A 19076-nucleotide genomic window follows, 5' to 3' on the forward strand; every position below is an offset into this window, starting at 1 on the left:
TGACTAAAAACCACTCACAACGTACTTAGATGATGACGCCAATTAAGACTAAGTAAAACTATTACTCGATGAAATGTGTCACGCTTTTATGTCTGAGCGTCAGGACGAGATGCCCAAAGCTGAACCAGCTGTCCAACTCAGGATCATGACACATATGCAGTGACATCTGAACTCTCCGTCTCTCTCTCTCTCTCTCCTCCAAGCAGACAGACAGCTGGTCTCAACCAGTCCTCCAGCGTGATGCAGGAGAGGGGGTTGGTCCATCATGGGACATGCTGTCATGTAAGAGAGAGTTTCAAAGTTGGCCAGACACAGAGCTAAGTTTACCACCAACGGAGACGCACTATCACGGCTGTCTGGGGAGTCTACTGACAGCTCCTCCGCTACACTGCTGACTGCCTGACCAACCTGACTCTTCTTTCACATCAGTTCCCGTCTTCTCATATTTTTTTTCCTGAAGCTTTTAGGGGAAAGGGACAAGGATTCATCATGCAGTCCTGTGCCAGGTGTGGGTTTGTGGTCTACCCGGCCGAGAAGATCAACTGCATTGACCAGGTAACACAGAAACAGTGTGATCCGAAGGAAGTTCCTACTGAAAGTTTAATCTGAGACATTCAATCCAGCATATTTTAACAGCTGTGAAAGTAACAAGTCAGTATTCACTTCATTTCAAAATATTTATGGTATTTAGTATTTTTCAATCAACACATTAGTCAAAAGTGTAACTATAGGTGAATTGAGGCAAGTGTAGATGTTTTACAATAACAATCAACCCAAAGTGCATGAGAATTATCACAGAAAAACACCAACCTAAATATGGCAACCTATTCCAAGTGTCAGTACTATCTGTGACATGTGGTTCAGTGTGCAAAGAGGTCGCTCTAATCAAATGCAGCATCTGCCAAGAAACTACGCTTTGAAAAAATGTATGTAAAAAAAAAATGTATGTAAAATGACACATTTGAGGGTTAAGTTTTATGTATGCTGTGGGTCTGAGTTCAAACTCGTAATAATGCATTCACACAGAAAGAAAAAACTGTTGTAGCATGTTTTACTGATTGCTGCGTTATGGAAAACATCCTCTGACTGGCTGCTGAGTGCGAGACGGAAAAACAAGACGTCTCCAGTTAAACAGTCACATAAAAGCTATATTTGAGAACTGGTCCAGTTAGAAGATCACGTTGAGATTACTGGCTTTATTTTGGGCCTCATCTTATTAATTTAATTTTCATTTTCCATCTCCACATGATAACCCATCATGAATTTCAAGTTCAACTATAAGAGCCCTATAAATGAATGTAACTTGGTCCATTTTCTCTGACAGAACTGGCATAAGGCATGTTTTCACTGTGACGTCTGTAAGATGGTGCTCACCGCCAACAACTTTGTCAGCCACAAGAAGAGGCCCTACTGCTCCGTGTGAGTGCCGCAAAATCCACAAAACTGCACAAAAACCTACATTCATGGGGCCAGTTTTGGAGTGAGAATCAACTTCCCATGTGTTTTTCAAAAAATTGGTGTCAAAACAATGTCCATTTTTGTGTCCCATCCCTCCAGACACAACCCAAGAAACAACACATTCACGAGTGTCTACGAGACGCCTGTCAACATCAATGCAAAGAAGCAGAGCAAGGCGAGCAGCGAGGTGAGGCGATGCAAAAACACGCAAGCAGCAACACGAGACCAAGTATTCGGCCTTGATCCGAGTCGAGGCGCATTGGCGACAGGCTGACATAAGCCACCATCTATGCCATGAGCCACGTGACCATTCATCACAGGCCTTGTCATGACTGGGTTTACTATGGAAGTTGCTATTCATAGTGGTCATTGTGTTGGTTTAGATCATCTCTAAAGGGACTGATGCATGTATTACAACTCAATCTAAATGTGTTAATGGTATACATGTGTAGCAGGGATCCCCACGGATGACTCAGATCTATTAACCTACAAACACACATACAGTCAGCTGTGTGAAAGCTCCAAATCTGACTCTAAACAGACGTATCCATCCCACCGTTGGATCAAAAAGTGTCTCATTCTCTCTCTTTACGTGTGGAAGAGAGTGAAAAAAGGTGGACGACGGCTGCTTTGAGTCCCCCCACGGTGACGGCAGCGGTGAGGAATGGAGAGCGCTGTTCAGGTTATTTCTATCCTGTGACAGAGGCCAGAGACACCCTCTCTGCTTAGCCCACTTTATGCTCCAGGGGGCTAAAATTATACATAAGGAAAAACAAGCCCCACGTCCCCTTCCTCCTCTCCTCTGCCCCGCCACCTGCTCCTGTCTGTCTGCGTCTGTCTGTGTCTACGAGTTCATGCGACGCTCTTGTGCTCATATTAGCAGTGGGCTAGCAAGCTCATCAGCTACTGCTGAATGCCACCAGAAAAGCCACAGGGACTTTTACTCGTTGATGTTTGAGGGCTGATTTCAGATCAGGCAGAGTGACCCTCAACCCCATCCACTGGACATTGTGATTAACATACAGAGTTTTTGTTTCCATCAGTTTCTTGATGATGATTGTTGAGTTATTACATTTTGCTAAAGCTAACAGCCAACATGTATATTGTAAGCCCTTTACACTGTTAATAAAAATCAAATGTCACAACTAGAAACATTCAAAACTGGTATAAGAAGAGTTCAAATATAATTAGAAATCTATTTAAATTGCAAAATCTTTCTCTATAAAACAAAGCTTATGTTTTTTTCAAGACAAAAAATGAATTATCTACATTACGTTATCCATATTATGGGTTGGAAAATACGATTACATTTAGGGCTTAAGAGTTTTAAGTTTTAATCAAAACTAAAAGGAACTGGAATCTTTGAGTTTTAGAAAAAATATATATGTATTTTTAAAGATTTGCTCACAGTGAGCTGGAAACCTTCTCTGTTTGGTTGCTTGAAACTTACATGGTTGCAATTGAAAACATTAGAAGATTAACTGCCAGTCACAATGATAAGTGTTCTCAAGATATTTTCAAATACAGAAACTTTTGTTTGTAAAGATTCACATTTTTCTTAAGAAGAAAATCCCCATCATTAGTCCATTTTAAAGTTAAGAGTTTGAATCAACTTGAGGTTTCTCAACTTTTTGCTTTTTTAACTGCGACAACAGTGGTCCTCTGTAGAGTCACTCTTCCCCCCTGCAACAAAGCTATTCTTATATTAGTCTGAAATGTTTCTACGCCTTAAAGGATCATTAGCAAACAGCTCAGAGTTTCATCCCTCAGCGCTCCGTTCTGGATCTTTCTTGGCAGATCCAGCTTCGTCTCGATTATTAATAATAGCACTCTAAGATTATCCCTCCATTTTTAAGCGTGTAAGCTCAGGTTGTTCGGTTTGACAGTGTAAGAATAGAGTGCTGTTTGGCTCTGTGGGTACGAAGTCGCATCCAAGCTTCCAAAGTGTGCGCATGTGCAAATGTGTGCCGGCCTTGGCTTAACGCTTGTCGTCTATGTGCACCTGTAGCTGAAGTATCGCGAAGATGGCGAGCGCTTTTTGTCCACCTTCCACCAGGACATGCGGTCCATGGAGCTGGAGAGGGTTCGCCTCGCCAATCAGATGGCCAGCCAGGTGAGCTCCCGGCAGAGAAACTGGCCAGTATGCCCAGTTAAAAGGGAGTTCCAGCCCCAAACTCTAATCTCTTCCCCAACAACATCAAACAATCCCATTTTAACTTTTCGTTCCTGGTACCCTTCACCTTAAGGTTATCGGAGGCAGTGATCTATCTACAAATAATATTCCGTCTGGTGTGTAAGATTTAGGGGAATGTTAGAGGATCAGTTGGCAGAAAATTTAACATAATTTTCAGAATTATGTTTTCATTGGTGTATAATCACCTGAAACTTAGACTCGTTGTGTTTTTGTGATGTTAGAATGAGCCTTTTATATCATCTTCCAAGGAGTCCGTCTGGTTTCTACAAAAGCCCAGAATGGACAAACCAATCACAAACTCTAGAGAGGGGCTTTGGTGTTTTTTGCTTTTTTAGGGGAAACCCATTGAATCCTACACACTGGACTCTAAATCCTGAAACCATGAATGGACAAATATTAACTGTAGAGTGAATGTTTGTAAACCGGATGTGTCTTCCATGTTCCAAACAGGCCTTTCAGTCTAAGTCTGAGTTCTCACAGCAGCAGAGTTTTTACTCAAACATGGTGACCAACCAGCAGATAGTGACGATGTCTCAGGCCCAGCAGAATATCAGCGATGTGAGTAATCATCTCTCCCCTATTTTGTAAAACCAAAATATGGGATGATTGAACTGAAGGCTTGTAACACATGAAGATTAAATTGATTTATTTTGTGCCTCTTTGTCAGGTGAAGTACACAGAAGAGTACGAGCAGTCAAAAGGAAAAGGCAGCTTCCCTGCCATGATCACTCCGGGTTACCAGACAGCCAAACAAGCCAATACTTTGGCCAGCAGTGTAAGTTGGTGTAGTATTTTTTTTTCCTTGTACCAAAAATTGAAAGTTGAATAATTCACATCAGCGAATTCCTTTTAAATTGTTTTCCTTCTCTTCAGCTGGAATATAAAAAAGGGCACGAGGAAAGAGTTTCAAAGTACACCACGTTTGTCGACCCCCCAGAAGTGCTTCTGGCCAAGAAACAAGGACAGATTGTCAGCGATGTGAGCTTTAAGCCCTCCATGATGATTTCACATTATTTCCGAAATTGAGCTGTCTTTTTCAGTGAACTCTACTAACTTGAAAAAATCATCACTGTTCTTCCTCCAGTACGCCTACACAGAAGAGTACGAGCAGCAGAGAGGTAAAGGCAGTTTTCCTGCACATCTTACACCTGGATACAAGATATCAAAGAAGGCCAGTGAGCAGGCCAGTGATGTAAGTAGACAATATAAAAAAAAAAAATACATGTGCATTCAAAAACTTTTGCAGACCCTTAATTTTTGATTGCCTTTCGTGTTTTACCAGATTAAGTATCGTCAGATGTACGAACAGGAGATGAAGGGTAAGGCCAGCACTGAGGCAGCAGCGGCTGAAGCTGTGCACGCCAGAGAAAACGCAGAGAACTTCAGCCAGGTATGGGTTTTATTCTTGCAGCTTTATTAACAAGTTTTAGTATAATAGCCTCTTACAGCTACAACTGCAACAATTCAAACTGCATATAGGATGTCAAAATGATTATATATTGTCTAAAGTTTTTTATTTAATCAATTTTTGTCCTCTGTTTGCAGATTGCCTATACTGAGGAGTACGAGCAGCAGCGAGGCAAAGGAAGTTTCCCCGCCATGATCACTCCTGGCTACTATCTTGCAAAGAAGGCTCAGGAAAACGCCAGTAATGTGAGTATCAGTCTTGGAACGGGTTGTAAATGTTGTCAAAACATTACAGAGTGTAGGAGTGTGAGAGCTGGGGCGTCATCCATCACCCTCTTCCTGTCATCACCGGGCAGATTGAGAAAGCCTCACCATGTTGTCATTGTTTAAACTCTCCAGCCCTGACTAAATTAGACTGTGTATGTGTGTGTGTGCATGTGTGTACATACTGTTAATCTCCTGATCCTACAGAAATACATATATGCGCTCCTCCTATATACTCTGAATCATCTTTCATCCCTTTGCAGCTAAAATACAGGAAGGATTTAAACAAGATGAAGGGCACCTCACACTTCCACAGTCTGACATCCGAGGACAATCTGGCGCTGAAGAACGCCCGAAAGATCAGCAAGCTTGTCAGCGAGGTGAGCCAAGACCTCCATGTAGGACGTTTGCCTCAATTTATTTCTTTAATTCTGTTTTTTTTAATTGTTTGTTTAAAAATGAAAGAGTACATTTACATCAATATTTAAATACAAGATTTAAATGTGCCTTATTTTAGCAAAAACGCTATTCAGTAAGTTGTCATTCATCAATATTGTTTGCTGTGCGCTAAAGTCTATGACAAAGAATTTGTGTGTGTGTGTTGTGTATGTGGAAACGTTGGGCACACTGTGTCAGCTTCCAGGAGACACGCAGCCACCCAACCTGCATTTCCAACATCCCTGACATGCCTGTCCGCTGGGGTTACAGCTTACCTCCAAGGCCGCGGGACATCCCGTCAGACTAATGTTACCTCACACGGCGCTTCGCCATCCTGAGCCTCGGGAATATGACATAAAAAATGCTAGCTATTAGTAGCATCTATTTTGAGCCCTGCCTTCACCCCAAAACCGCGCCGACACATTATTCAAACATGAGAGCTTTTGGGTGTCTGTGAGCAATGTTCCGATGTAGCTTCAATGTGTACAGGTGACAGAATTCTCCGTGTGTGGCATTTCAGTGGCAAAGTTAAACGGTGCCATGCTGTCATTGGTGAGCTCGGCGAAGCATATTTGAGATTAAAGGTTAGCCTCGGCGTGTCAGTGAGGGTGACTGATTAGTCGCAGGCACTTTATATTTAGCTCATAACAAGGTGCCACAAAGGATCAACTATGACTGTTGAAGAGCAAAAAAAGGAAGAAGTGGTTTGAAATGAAAAATGTTGCAGAGCAGCTGCCGTGATTGTCCATTTTTTCTGACAGGTGGAGTACAAGAAGGACTTGGAGAACACCAAAGGTCACAGCATCAACTTCTGCGAGACGCCGCAGTTTCAGAACGCTGCTAAAGTCGCCAAGTTCACAAGTGATGTAAGTGTGACAACTTCCAAGATCTTTTACATGCACAAGAGCCCATATAAAACAATGAAGGAAAGGAATTAAACCAGAAAAAGGATAATATATGTAATTTAAGGGCAAGTATTTGTTTTATTTAAGTTTCCTATATTCTGATGTTTCTTCATCTTTCTATATTTTCAAAAGAACCAGTACAAACAGAAGTACACCAGCAACATGAAGGGCCACTATGAAGACTCGGGCATCGACAAGAAGACCATGCACGCAATGAAAGCCAGGAAACTGGCTAGTGATGTAAGTCTTAGAAAGAGAGAAAATACATTTATTCATGCAAATTAATGTCCCACATTGGCTGCCTGGCTCTTATCTATGCTATGTCAACTTTTTTGAATTTCAAACTGTTATTATTTTTTAGGGGCTGACAAAAAAACATTCATTGGTCAATCACTGGTGTTGTATCTATGATCTATAGATATTACAGGCCAAACACAATATTCTACTTATGGCTGATGGTGACTGAGTTATTAAATGTGTTGTGCCTGTAATATCACTAATATAGTCTTGTTGTGAATTCCAGATTTCATATAAACAAGGCTGTGAGCAGGAGCAGGGTGAATACAACTACCCGGCTACCCTCACACCGGGCTACCAAAGCCAAAGGAAACTGGACCCTCTGAAAGATGTGGGTTTTTTAAAGCCAAATCCAAGCCTCAAGTGTCTTTATTAAAAAAAAAAAATATTCATGTCAAGATCCATTTATTGATTGTAATAACTGTTTCCTATGTGAGCGCAGAAGAACTACAGGCAACACATTGACCAGGTGAAGTATCATCCAGTGACAGACACACCTGAGATTATTTTGGCGAAGAAGAACGCCCAGCTCGTTAGCAATGTAAGTGAACTTAAAGTGCTGGCAATGATCACACCGAGTTCTCAGCTGATCACTGTGTGAGCACTGAGTTTCAATGTGTTGTCACCTGTGTTTTAGCAAAACTACAAAGCCAACTATGAAAAGACCAAACACCAGTACACGCTCTCCCAGGACCTGCCCCAAATCAAGAAGGCCAAAGCCAACGCTGAATTGTGCAGTGATGTGAGTTCACACACACGGACGCTTTCTCTCATTTGCAGCCCAGTCGCAGACGATCGCTTCTCATTCTTCATTTGGATTTATCGCTGCAGATCAAATACAAGGAGGAGTGGCAGAAAACCAAGTCCAAAGCCTGCGACATCGGCGTGGACGACCTGAGCGTCAGAGCGGCTAAGGCTTCCCGGGACCTCGCCAGTGATGTAAGCGAACACACGCTCTACCCCCCGCTGCAAGGACAGGCAGCACTAATGTCTGACAGTGGGTTTAGTGGAATACGATAATTAAGTCAGACGGGCATGTGTTTCAGATTAAGTACAAAGAAACCTACATGAAGGACAAGGAAAAGGCAGTGGGTTACAACATGAGCGACTCCAAGACTCTGCACTCTCTTCAGGTGGCCAAGATGAGCAGTGATGTAAGCAGAAGTCTTTCTGATCATTCATAATGGGCGCTGAAATACCAAAAAGTTTACCCAAAGCTCACCTGACTGTCCTTTGGCATGGCTTTGAGTTGACAATGACTGAATCTTTGACCTACTGTTTTCCATTTATCGTCACCACTTCAGATTGCGTACAAGAAGGGCTCTAAGGAGGGCCAGGCCAACTTCAGCCTTCCTCACGACATGATCAACCTGAGTCATGCCAAAAAGGCTCAGGCCCTTGCCAGTGACCTGGAGTATCGCACAAAGCTGCACGACTACACCGTCATGCCCGATGACATCAAGGTCCAACAGGCCAAAAAGGCTTATTCCCTGCAAAGCGAGGTGAGACATGAAAGGAAGGGTTAAGCGCTGCTATGTTGCTGAAATGGTAATGAAAGTATATTGCCCGGTTTTGATTTTTTCCTCTCTCGGCGATCCACAGAACCAGTATCGCTCAGATCTGAACTGGATGAAAGGAGTGGGCTGGGACACTGAAGGGTGTATGAACATCACGCAGGCCAAGAAAGCTGGGGAGCTGCTGAGTGATGTCAGTGCAATGATGTGTTTGTGTCTACAAATGTAAGTTTTTTAAATGAGCTTTATCATAGATCTTCTATCTGCCTTTTTCTCACAGACTAAATACCGCCAGAAGGCTGACAGCATCAGGTTCACCCAGGTGGCAGACGATCTGTCCATCAAACACGCCAAGATGAGCCAGGAACTGCAGAGCGACGTAAGGTCTTCACTCAGAAGCTGTAATCCTGTGCATTTTAATCACTGTGCGCACTCTCACACGACGTGTCTGTTGGATTCTGATCTTCAGCTGGCGTACAAAGCAAACACCGAGCAGATGATACACCAGTACACCATGACAAAAGACGAGCCCCTTTTCAGACAAGCAAAGGCCAACGCTGACCTTCTCAGTGGGGTAAGTTCAAATTGGCGTTTACCACAGCTTCACAATGTACCTTATATACCTATATGGTATTTGCACACTTTTCAGCTCTTTCCTATCAGTGTGTAAGCAGGGCATGTAATCACATTTTGTCTTTAAATCTTTGTTTTGTAATAGTGCAGCCATGCAGCCCTAGTTTAAACCTCCTGCTGTTGAATCAAGTTTAGAACATCACAGTTGTGTTCTTCAGATATATTAAGGGTGCAATATGTGAAGAGTTTTAGTTGAAAAGTTTGCTAATTAACAATTAAATTAAAGTTAGCATGCTAACCAGCTCCCAAGCTCTTGTGTAAACATCAAAACTGTCCTGCTCCCCAAGCTCCGACTAGCTGCAAGGCTAACTGAGCTAACTGGCTAATGTCAGCTACGGTTAGCCACTCTGGTGATATGCTGCCAGTTCTGATTATGTGACCTCACGGCTGGTTCAACATGGTCTGTTCTCAGAAAGATTAACTGGACACAGTCCATTAAATAGACATCAGGAAAATTAGATTAGTATTGAAAATCAATCAGTCGTTTAGAGTTTTAATTGGCATTAGACCCAAGCGACGTTCTGACACAAAAACGTTATTCATGGCCAGTTTTCCGTTGCATGCAGCATGTGGTGTCCTCGAGAAGCATTGTACGACTTTATATTGTGTTTTCAGAGGAGCACAGCATGTTGCAGCAAGCCATGTCATGTCAAGCGACTTGAGAAGCAAAAATATTCTTCATTCCTTCACTGATATCCCGTAAAGAATATGTCATCTTGTATCAAAAATGATGAATTAAACCTGTTTTTGAGATATGTCTTAATTGAGGAGTTTTGTTGCTGTCTGGAGGTAAAAAGAGACGAACATTTGTTTTTTAGAAAGTGTACAAGAGCAACTGGGAGAAGCAGAGGGAAAAGGGCTTCGAGCTGAGCTTGGACTCTCTCGCCATACTCACGGCTAAAGCCAAAAGAGACCTGGCCAGTGATGTGAGTTTCTCTAAAAACATGTGTTAATGTATATTATATTTGAATTTATAAGAGTACATACCTGAAGAAAAGGTGTCGCTTTTATGCAATAAATTCACTCCAATTGCTGTAATTTCTTTGTCTCATGGCAGGTCAAATACAAGGAGCAGTATGAGAAGAACAAAGGGAAGGTGATCGGCATTAAGTCGGTCAGTGATGACTCTCAGATGGCACACTCTGCTCTGGCCACCAAACTACAGAGTGACCGCCACTACAAGAAGGACTATGAGGACACCAAGACCAAATACAGGTGAGGTTTGTAACCGTAATGAGGCCTTTTTAACAATGGTCTCCAAGCTTGACCCACATTTAGTGGGTACAACCACTTGCAGTTACAGAGCTGTTAAGATAAACAGTCAATCACTAAAGATAAACAGCAAGATAAAGTGTGTTAGTATACATTTTTGGGTGGGAATGCACTGATCCATCAGATTACAAGGAGAACTGGCCAAACATCTTGTGTCATATTGTGTCAAAATATATGTAGTGTCAAAACGCTTCATTAACTTTGTGAAAATGAATCTTGTCCTTAGTGTTAATCTGGACATGATCAACATCAGCCACGCCAAGAAGGCTCAAGACCTGGCAACCGAGACCAACTACAGGACTTTCCTCCACGAGTATACGACTCTGCCAACCGACATGAACGTCGCCTGGGCTAAGAAGGCCTACGGACTGCAGAGCGATGTAAGTCTTGTTGTTAGGCATCCAATTAAATTCTCGTTTCATGTGAACGAAAAGGAATTTGGCATTTGAAAGAGAATCTGGTGTGTTTTTGTATTTTAGAAACAGTACAGGTCCGATCTGAACTGGATGAAGGGCGTCGGCTGGGAGGCCTCAAAATCTCTGGACATCCAGCAGGCGAAGAAAGCGGGAGAGCTCGTCAGTGAGGTAACCTACGACCCAGGATGCATTGCTGAAATCAGCTGCAGCAATTGAATTAAAAAAGAAAAACATCTAAAATCTAACCCACATCAGCAGCGGGTTTTTCATCCGTAAACCTCCTCAGCATTCCTCTTGTTTAGAGTAATTGTATTGGGGCTCAAATGTTGTTTTAACCAATTATAATGCATGCATGATTAACCACACTCGAGTGCCAATAATAACTACAGAAATATGTGGGTGAATTAGCACGGAGAGCATGAGAAAGTGGCACAAACGATTGTGTAACATGTGGCTCTAGGTTTACGGCTTAGGGTCAGAATGTATTTAAAGAGCCGGGAACCATTCCTGTTCTCCAGGAACTGGGTTAAGTATGCGGACTGCACCCGGCTGCAACAAGAGAGCAGGCTGGTTATAGTAGCTGAAGCTGTCACATATTAATAAGACTGACTCAGCTTCACTAATTAGGGACCAACTTCTTTTTTTTTCACCAAATCAATTAGGCTTGTGGGTCCACATTGCTTACACTGAAATGTGATATCACCGCTTTTAAGAGCAGTAAATCAGGAAACAGGATGCATTCAGGGAAAGATGTGAAGCATCTAAGGGCGCACCAAGAAAACTTATTAAGAAATTTTATGGGTGGGGTGGCGCCAAAAGGTGGGGGTGCTGGGGTTAGGCTAAACATTTCTTGTTTTCATTGTTGATTAACTGTAATAAATAGTATCCTATGTAAAATATCATATACAAGTACATGCCTACAGTACTCATTATTGAGAAGAATATTATTGTACTAGAGGAGGGTGGGCCCCCCTGGCCTCCATATGGGATGCCACTGAAATCATCCCTCCATTAAAAACAAGTGTTGAGTTTCTTAAAAGCTCCTCTGTGCTCAGATCTTATTTCACTGTGTGCATGATTTGGAGACTGGCTTCTAGATAACTGATGATTTACGAGTTAAATCTCTGCGTCCAGTCTACGCAAAGGTATTGCCCAGTCAGCCTTTTACTGCATTGTGTGATGTCAAAAATGCAGTGGAATTTTAAAAAAGGGTGAAACACCTGTCTTGTCCAAAGACACTTGTAAGAAACGCTTCCCTTTCCGCTTCACATTCTGATGCAGACTGGCTCTACCAGACTCTAAACATAACCTCTTCATGAGCAGCCACTTATTTAAAGTGCTGTTCCAGTCAGCGTTACCAACATTAGACCATGGAACGACTGACTGTGCATAAATAGTTCCTCCTGAGCAGACCTCTATCTATCCATGTGTCAGCTGTGTTTTTAGAAAAAAAAACCACCAGTTTCACTTTGTTTCACTTTGCCAGGCAGGTTATGTGTCTGTACAGTTATTAATGTTGTATTGCAGCCTCTACTGTTTATCACATGCATGTGCACCAGTTTCTGTATGGTATTTCAATGTGTTCTGTTTTGTTTATTCTAGAAAAAGTACCGTCAGAATGTGAGTAATCTGAAGTTCACAAGTGTTGAAAACACTCCAGAGATGGTTCAGGCCAAAGTCAGCAACAAACTGGCCGTTGATGTAAGTTCAGAGCTTGCAACTATAATGAACAATACTGGTGTATTTGCGTCGGCTAGCAATATTAGAATTTTTACATCTTGCTAAACAGTCTGCTTGTGATTTTTTGGGGGTGGCTGAAAACTCCACTGATGGGATCTCATAAATACTGTAAATATTAGGTGTATGAAATAGACATCAGGAGCTTATGATGCCTTGCCTTCGTCTCTACAGAGGTTGTACAGGGAGAAGGGTGAGAACATGAAGCACAACTACACACTGAGTGGAGAGCTGCCTGAGATGGTTCAGGCCAAGATCAATGCTGCGAACATCAGCGAGGTAAAACCAGCCCTCGCACATGTAATCCATCACACAGCCAATCAGTCCATCCAGGCAGCCGTCTCTGTGAGTGAGTGAGCTTGAACATCTGCCATGTGCACTTTCAGAGCTGTTACAAGCAGTCTTGGACGAAGATTCGTGATGGCGGTTACAAGCTGCGCCTGGACGCCATTCCTTTCCAGTCCGCCAAAGTGTCTGCAGAGATCCTCAGCGATGTGAGCTTGCAACTTTAACACTTCTTGTTATCCTGTAGTGTCATTTTCACTGATAAGAGGAAGTTTTCAGTTCCTTTACTTCAGTTAAAGCACTAATTCCACAGACTAGATCTACTCCTGCTATTACGACTCCTACATTTAAAATCTCACCAAAATAAAAGCGCACATAAATGTTACATAAATGTACCAGAGTAAGTATAAAGAAGACATTCAAGTAAGGAACAAGCACCTCATAAGGTGATTTGACGCGGCATCTCACTTTTCTTATCCTGCTGCAGCGTTTTGAAAGTGACTGATTTGTCATTTCAGCAAAGGTACAAAGCAGAATTTGAGAAGACCAAAGGGAAGATGATCGGACTGAAGGGACTGCAGGACGACATCAACATCGCTCACTCGGTCCAGGCCAGCAGGCTGCAGAGTGACGTAAGTTCTCCTTCAGTGTGACACAACTGACAAAAAACCCCCTTGATATTAAATATCTCATACTTTCTCCCTCTCATTGTTTTCCTCCAGATTAAGTACAAGCAGGACTCGGCGAAGGAGCTTTCGAAGTTCCACCTCCCCATGGACATGATGGAGGTCGCTCACGCTAAGAAGGCCCAGTCACTGGTCAGTGATCAGGACTACAGGCTCACCCTGCATCAGTACACCTCGCTGCCTGATGACATGAAGGTGCAGGCGGCCAAGAAAGCGTACGCTCTGCAGAGTGAGGTGAGATGGACAGCAGGCTGCTGCAGACACCTTCTCTCATAACGACTCAGATTTTTTATATAATATATACAGTATTTCTCATTGGTACATTGTTACAGACATAGTTTTTGTTGTATCTCTCACTGAAAAGAAAATACTCCAGCTGGATATTTTAAGTTGAAATGGACAAAAATAATTAATTCATCAAAGATATGTATTTTCATGTGTGCGTTTGTTACAGAAAGTGTATCGCTCCGACCTGAACTACCTGCGTGGTGCAGCCTGGATCGCTACGGGGGCTCTGCAGATCGAAGGCTCCAAGAGGGCCACGGACCTCATCAGTGATGTAGGACATTGTCTTTTCTTTGTTTTTTTTTTAATTCTTTTTTCTGAGTTTAGTGTTAATGTAATGCTTAAATTGGTTATTGCCGGTATATGGAAGCCCTGAGGGGCAAATAAGGACGTTTTTTTTTCTGGTGATCAATTTTCTTGTCTTTATTTATGATTTGAGAACTGATGGGAAAAAAAAGCTAATTTATTTATTTTTTCTGAAGAACACTTGAAATTTTTTTTTTCATGAGTTAAAAAAAAAACGAGAGAAAAAATGTCACTTGTTTTCACAGAAACTAGATTTCTCTGGATTGTGAGTGTAGATTTCCTTTTTAAGAATACAGAACACTGGACTTGATTCACCCTGAAACCTACCCAACCTAAACAGAGAGTAATCTTGTTCTTCTCCCTGCAACAGAAAAAGTACCGGCAGCAGCCGTACAACTTCAAGCACACCTCGGTCACCGACTCTCCAGATATCCTCCATGCCAGAAACAGTGGACAGATCACAAATGAGGTGAGACGATGAGCTTGTTCAAGTACCCACTTTTTCTAATCGGCTGCATTTCCTTTGCTCCATTAAGACCTTAAATGATGTGTTTGATCCTTCCCTACCAGCGCTTGTACAAAGAGAAAGGGGTGAACGACCAGCACAGCTACACCATAACATCTGAGAGGCCGGAGATCACACAGGCAAAGATCAACGCAGCCAACTTTAGCGAGGTATTAACCTGTGTACTGTGCAACGTACTGAACAGTAACGTACTGTTCCTTTAAGGTTAATGATTGTTGGTTGCTTGTCTCTGTGCTCCAGATCAAGTACAGAGAGTCCTGGCACACTCTGAGGGCGCAGGGCTACAAGCTCACCATGCAGGACATCCCCTTCCAGGCTGCCAAGAGCTCCACGGGCATCGCCAGTGATGTAAATGCATAGCAGACTTAAAATACATTGTTATTGTCTGATATTATCTGCCTGAATAGAGACAGCATGAATATATTTTGATATAAGAGAATAATGCAACCAAAAAAGTAGGATTTGTTGCAGGGTAATTTCATCAAAATGGGAAGGGTTTGCCTTACACAAATGGAATGTCCAGATATAATGTCCAGTTTACTGCAGCTGTCACTTGTGTGTTTCTGCAGATCAACTACAAACACAACCACCTGATGGAGAAAGGGAAGCACATCGGCGTCAAAAGCGTCATGGACGACCCGCGTCTCCTGCACTGCCTGCAGGCCGGCCGGCTGGCCAGCGACCAGGAGTACCGCAAGGACGCGCTGACGACCAGCGGGCAGTACCACCTCACCCCAGACATGATCCACCTGGTGACGGCTAAGAGCGCCCAGGCCCTCGCCAGCGAGCAGGACTACAGGAAGAAACTGCACGAGTACACGGTGCTTCCCGATGACATGAAGGTTAAGTGGGCCAAAACGGCTTACAACCTGCAGAGCGAGGTGAGAGATGAGGAAAGGACGGAGGCAAATAAAAAAAGCATCGCTTTATAATACAGCTTGACTGATGTGTTTTAATGCCCTGTGTCTAGAAACTCTACAAGGCAGACCTCAATTTCATGAAAGGTGTGGCCTGGGATGGTGTGGGTGCGCCTCAGATAGAGTCGGCTAAGAAGGCTGGAGAACTTATAAGTGATGTGAGTACATGTGGTACATGGTTTTAATTTCATTAATTAATTTTGAAAACATTGAGTTCATGAGTCCCCCAATGCACGGACTCCCACTCTCATAGTATTATGACCTGAAGGAAAAAATATGTTTGGGTTTTTGATATTTAATTCATCCTATTTATTTCATTATATCCACTGTTTATCATCTGTACACGGTGTTTCTGACTTCTTATCTCGCTAGCATGCTGTTAGTTTTCTGGCTAATAGCTGAGCCACTTTAAAGTGCTCTATGAATTATAGGTCCACATCCCTGGCCATTATTAGAGACCAGGGTTTTATTTAAGGAAATACAAAGTTTACTGTCACTGTTTACTGCCTCTGAAATCTTTGTTGTCTTATTACTTTGGTGGCCTAAAAATTGTTCAATCAGCATCATTTTCCACTGATTCTAAACACAACTTCTTTCACTGCAAGTCTAACCCATCTGTATTTCCTGCCGTTGAAGTATGTGTGTGTTGCTCTTTCTTGCAGAAGAAGTATCGCCAGCTGCCCGACAGTCTGAGGTTCACCTCTGTGGCCGACTCTCCTGATATCGTCCACGCTAAGACGAGCTATCAGCAGTGCAGTGAGGTGAGAAGGAAAGACGGACATGCTTCAGAAATGATAGTCTTATTCTGCTTTTAGGAATGTCTGTAAAGTGCTCTGCCGTTGACAGCCCTGTTCATGTTACATCACAGAGGCTGTACAAATCTGGAAAGAATGACGACATGCACAAGTACACTTTACACTCAGATGATCCGGACTTTGTCAGAGCCAAAGTCAACGCCCAGCAGATAAGCGATGTAAGGCAGCTTCTCACAATCCCAGATACAAGCAAATGATTTCTCAAACCGCATGGGAAAATGTATGAAAGCCAAAATCTCTTTGTGACTTGTTTGCAATTCTTTTCCCATGAAGAAAGTTTACAAGGCCTCTGGGGAGCAAGTGAAGACATCGGGCTATGACCTGAGGCTGGATGCTATTCCCTTCCAAACTGCCAAGGCCTCCAGAGAAATTGCCAGTGACGTGAGTTCAGTTCAGTTTGTCACAACTTTTGAGTCCCTACAGTAGCATTTTTGATGCACAAGTTGGCTTTCATTAGCAGCTCTTCTTGTATATGCGCCTTTTTTTTTCTTAAAATGCATCATAATGTGTGGAAAAAAACACTTAAGCCTGCAAAACACTTTGCATAATCAAAGCATTTCACTCATTTTAAGGCCGACCTGCATGTTATTGTAATCCATGGTGAGCCTTAAACCACAAAACTAAATCTAGTCACTGCATCTGGTTGTGCCTTCCACAGTTCCGCTACAAAGAGTCGCATGTGAAGGAGAAGGGCCAGCAGGTGGGGCTGCGCTGCGTGGAGGACGACCCCAAGATGGTGCACTCTCTGGCAGCCAGCAAGCTCCAGAGCAACCTGGAGTACAAACGCCAGTCCAAGGAGGACCGGGCCCACTACAAAATCCATGCCGACCAGCCCGAGTTCCTGCAGGCCAAGAAGAGTCAGGCCCAGGCCAGTGACCTCACCTACCGCAGCAAACTCCACGACTATACCTGCGACCCTGAACAGCTCAATGTCAAGCATGCCAAGCAGGCCTACAAGCTGCAGAGTGATGTGAGTCACATGTTGTTTTTCAAAATTTGGGCAGTTTCAGTTGTCCATATATTTATGTGTGTGACACTGAAGCATTTAGCAGTGAAAGAGACAGATATGACCCTCAGGAGCTGGTGGAGAGAGAATATTGGACTTAAATTTACCATAGGGCCAGAAACAAGACTCCACTGTGAATAATTATGCTGGTTTGTGTCCACTGGGTGTGTACATTTGTTGGGTTGTTCTATGTCAAACCTTGAGAAGGGAAGAATTAAATTGTCTAAACGCTGGAAGGTTTTTGTGACTCAGGGTAAAATGCATTAAAGGAATGTATGTGTTGGGGCACCAAAAAACAATTGAAGCTCCCTATAAAAAATAAAATGCCCAATTTATTCTAAATGTGAAAAAAGGAAAATAATTCATCATATTAAGGAGTATTAAAAAAGGGGGTCACAACTAAATTCTGCCCGGGGGCTTTCTAACAGGTTCATCTGGGCCTGAGGGAAGGTCACTTTAATTTATAACATGGTTAAAATATGTCCAAATTTGATTCCTACAATATTAATACACCACTCTTTTCTCGTAGGTGAACTACAAGTCCGACCTGAACTGGATGAAAGGAGTGGGCTGGACCCCTCCCGGCTCCCACAAGGCCCAGCTCGCCCTCCGGGCTGCAGAGCTGGGATTGGCTGAGGGAGTCAGCACTGACGAGGCTATCGCAAAGTATCAGCACATGATGATGGTGAGGGAACACTGAAGATCTACAGCTCACATATAATATACCGTGCAGATTCTTTTAAAATTAAATTTCCCTGCGTTTCCTTTTTAGATGCACCACCACCAGCAGATGGAGCAGATGGAGCAGCAGCAGCAGCAACAGCAGACCTCAGAGCAGGAGACCAGTGAGGAGATTCAACAAGGCGTCAACATGGACGCCATGGAGGTCCTTCACGTCAAGAGGAAGAAGACCATCCAGACGGTCCAGAAAAAGTCCACCACCACCACAACCTCATTCAAATCAATGGAAAAGAAGTCAAGCAGCACCAACTCCTCCACCTCCTCATCATCGGCTGCCCTCCAGAACACAGTCAAGATGTCTAGTAAAGCCTCTGCGATAGAAAACGCGTAGATTTAAAATGTAGTTAAAATGACGACGAAAAAGGAGATGAAGCATGTTGAATCAGGACGGGACTTGTCAGGTTAGATGAAAGGATTGTCAGTGTAAGTGATAAGAAAAAGGGAAATCAGAGAGAAACTTTATTTTCAGATTGATTGGGTTTAAGCTGCCACTGAAAGGACCACGTTCAACACCATTTCAAGTGAAAACATTGAGGAAACCAAAACTGAATGCAGGTTGTTTCAGGACAAAAGTAATATTGTGCGAAATATGAAACAGGAAGTTTGCATTTGTCTTTTGTATATTAAGCGTGTTTAGAAGATGAAGCAGAGGATTTTTTTTTTCATCATTTGTATTTTTAATCTTTAGAGGAACAAAAAAAACGTGCATCAAATTCAAGAATCCAAACCTTGATGTTACCGTCCGCGATTCTCGTGCACTTTGAGCAATTGAGAAATGATGTGTGACCTACATTCTGTCTGGCAGGTTCAGCTTTGTGAATTTATGTTGCCGCCCTGTTTAACTCAAAGCTGGGCTGGGAGTAAATGCTTGGTTTTATCGCTGGTGAAATAAACTGTTGTTCTGTTGTTGTTTTTTTCAAGCCAAGCGAAGATGAAGTCTGTTTTATTTCCACAAACAAAAAAATTATTTAACA

At 42.8% G+C, this 19076-nt stretch overlaps 1 protein-coding gene across 2 annotated transcripts; it reads left to right on the top strand.

Annotated features, from left to right (window-relative positions):
• Positions 1–327: 327 nt before the first annotated feature.
• Positions 328–19032, top strand: LOC119009372 (nebulin-related anchoring protein). 2 transcript variants are annotated; one of them, XM_037080576.1, is made up of 43 exons: positions 328–555; positions 1325–1419; positions 1558–1645; positions 3467–3571; positions 4103–4210; positions 4320–4427; positions 4526–4630; positions 4737–4844; positions 4935–5042; positions 5198–5305; positions 5587–5703; positions 6523–6627; positions 6799–6906; positions 7190–7294; positions 7406–7504; positions 7601–7705; positions 7795–7902; positions 8010–8117; positions 8268–8465; positions 8566–8670; positions 8758–8856; positions 8947–9051; positions 9929–10036; positions 10168–10325; positions 10609–10762; positions 10862–10966; positions 12401–12499; positions 12710–12814; positions 12922–13029; positions 13339–13452; positions 13543–13740; positions 13961–14065; positions 14468–14566; positions 14668–14772; positions 14864–14971; positions 15193–15504; positions 15594–15698; positions 16203–16301; positions 16409–16513; positions 16629–16736; positions 17014–17325; positions 17891–18046; positions 18134–19032. In XM_037080576.1, exons 1-43 carry the CDS (start codon positions 490–492, stop codon positions 18431–18433), a joined length of 5424 nt encoding a protein of 1807 aa, XP_036936471.1. In that variant the 5' UTR covers positions 328–489; the 3' UTR covers positions 18434–19032. The 2 variants fall into 2 exon arrangements, with proteins under 2 accessions (XP_036936471.1, XP_036936472.1); XM_037080577.1 differs by lacking the exon at positions 3467–3571.
• The last annotated feature ends 44 nt before the right edge of the window (positions 19033–19076 follow it).

The sequence above is a fragment of the Acanthopagrus latus genome, chromosome 20 (assembly GCF_904848185.1).
Source record: "Acanthopagrus latus isolate v.2019 chromosome 20, fAcaLat1.1, whole genome shotgun sequence".
NCBI classification, from domain to species: domain Eukaryota; kingdom Metazoa; phylum Chordata; class Actinopteri; order Spariformes; family Sparidae; genus Acanthopagrus; species Acanthopagrus latus.

What these genes read in the sequence shown, in the direction of transcription:
- LOC119009372 (XM_037080576.1), top strand. Translation starts at nt 490, where the DNA reads ATGCAGTCCTGTGCCAGGTGTGGGTTTGTGGTCTACCCGGCCGAGAAG. An exon ending in GCAACAAACTGGCCGTTGAT is followed by an intron (nt 12,500 to 12,709) that starts GTAAGTTCAGAG and finishes TCGTCTCTACAG; the next exon opens with AGGTTGTACAGGGAGAAGGG. An exon ending in CCACGGACCTCATCAGTGAT is followed by an intron (nt 14,066 to 14,467) that starts GTAGGACATTGT and finishes TCCCTGCAACAG; the next exon opens with AAAAAGTACCGGCAGCAGCC.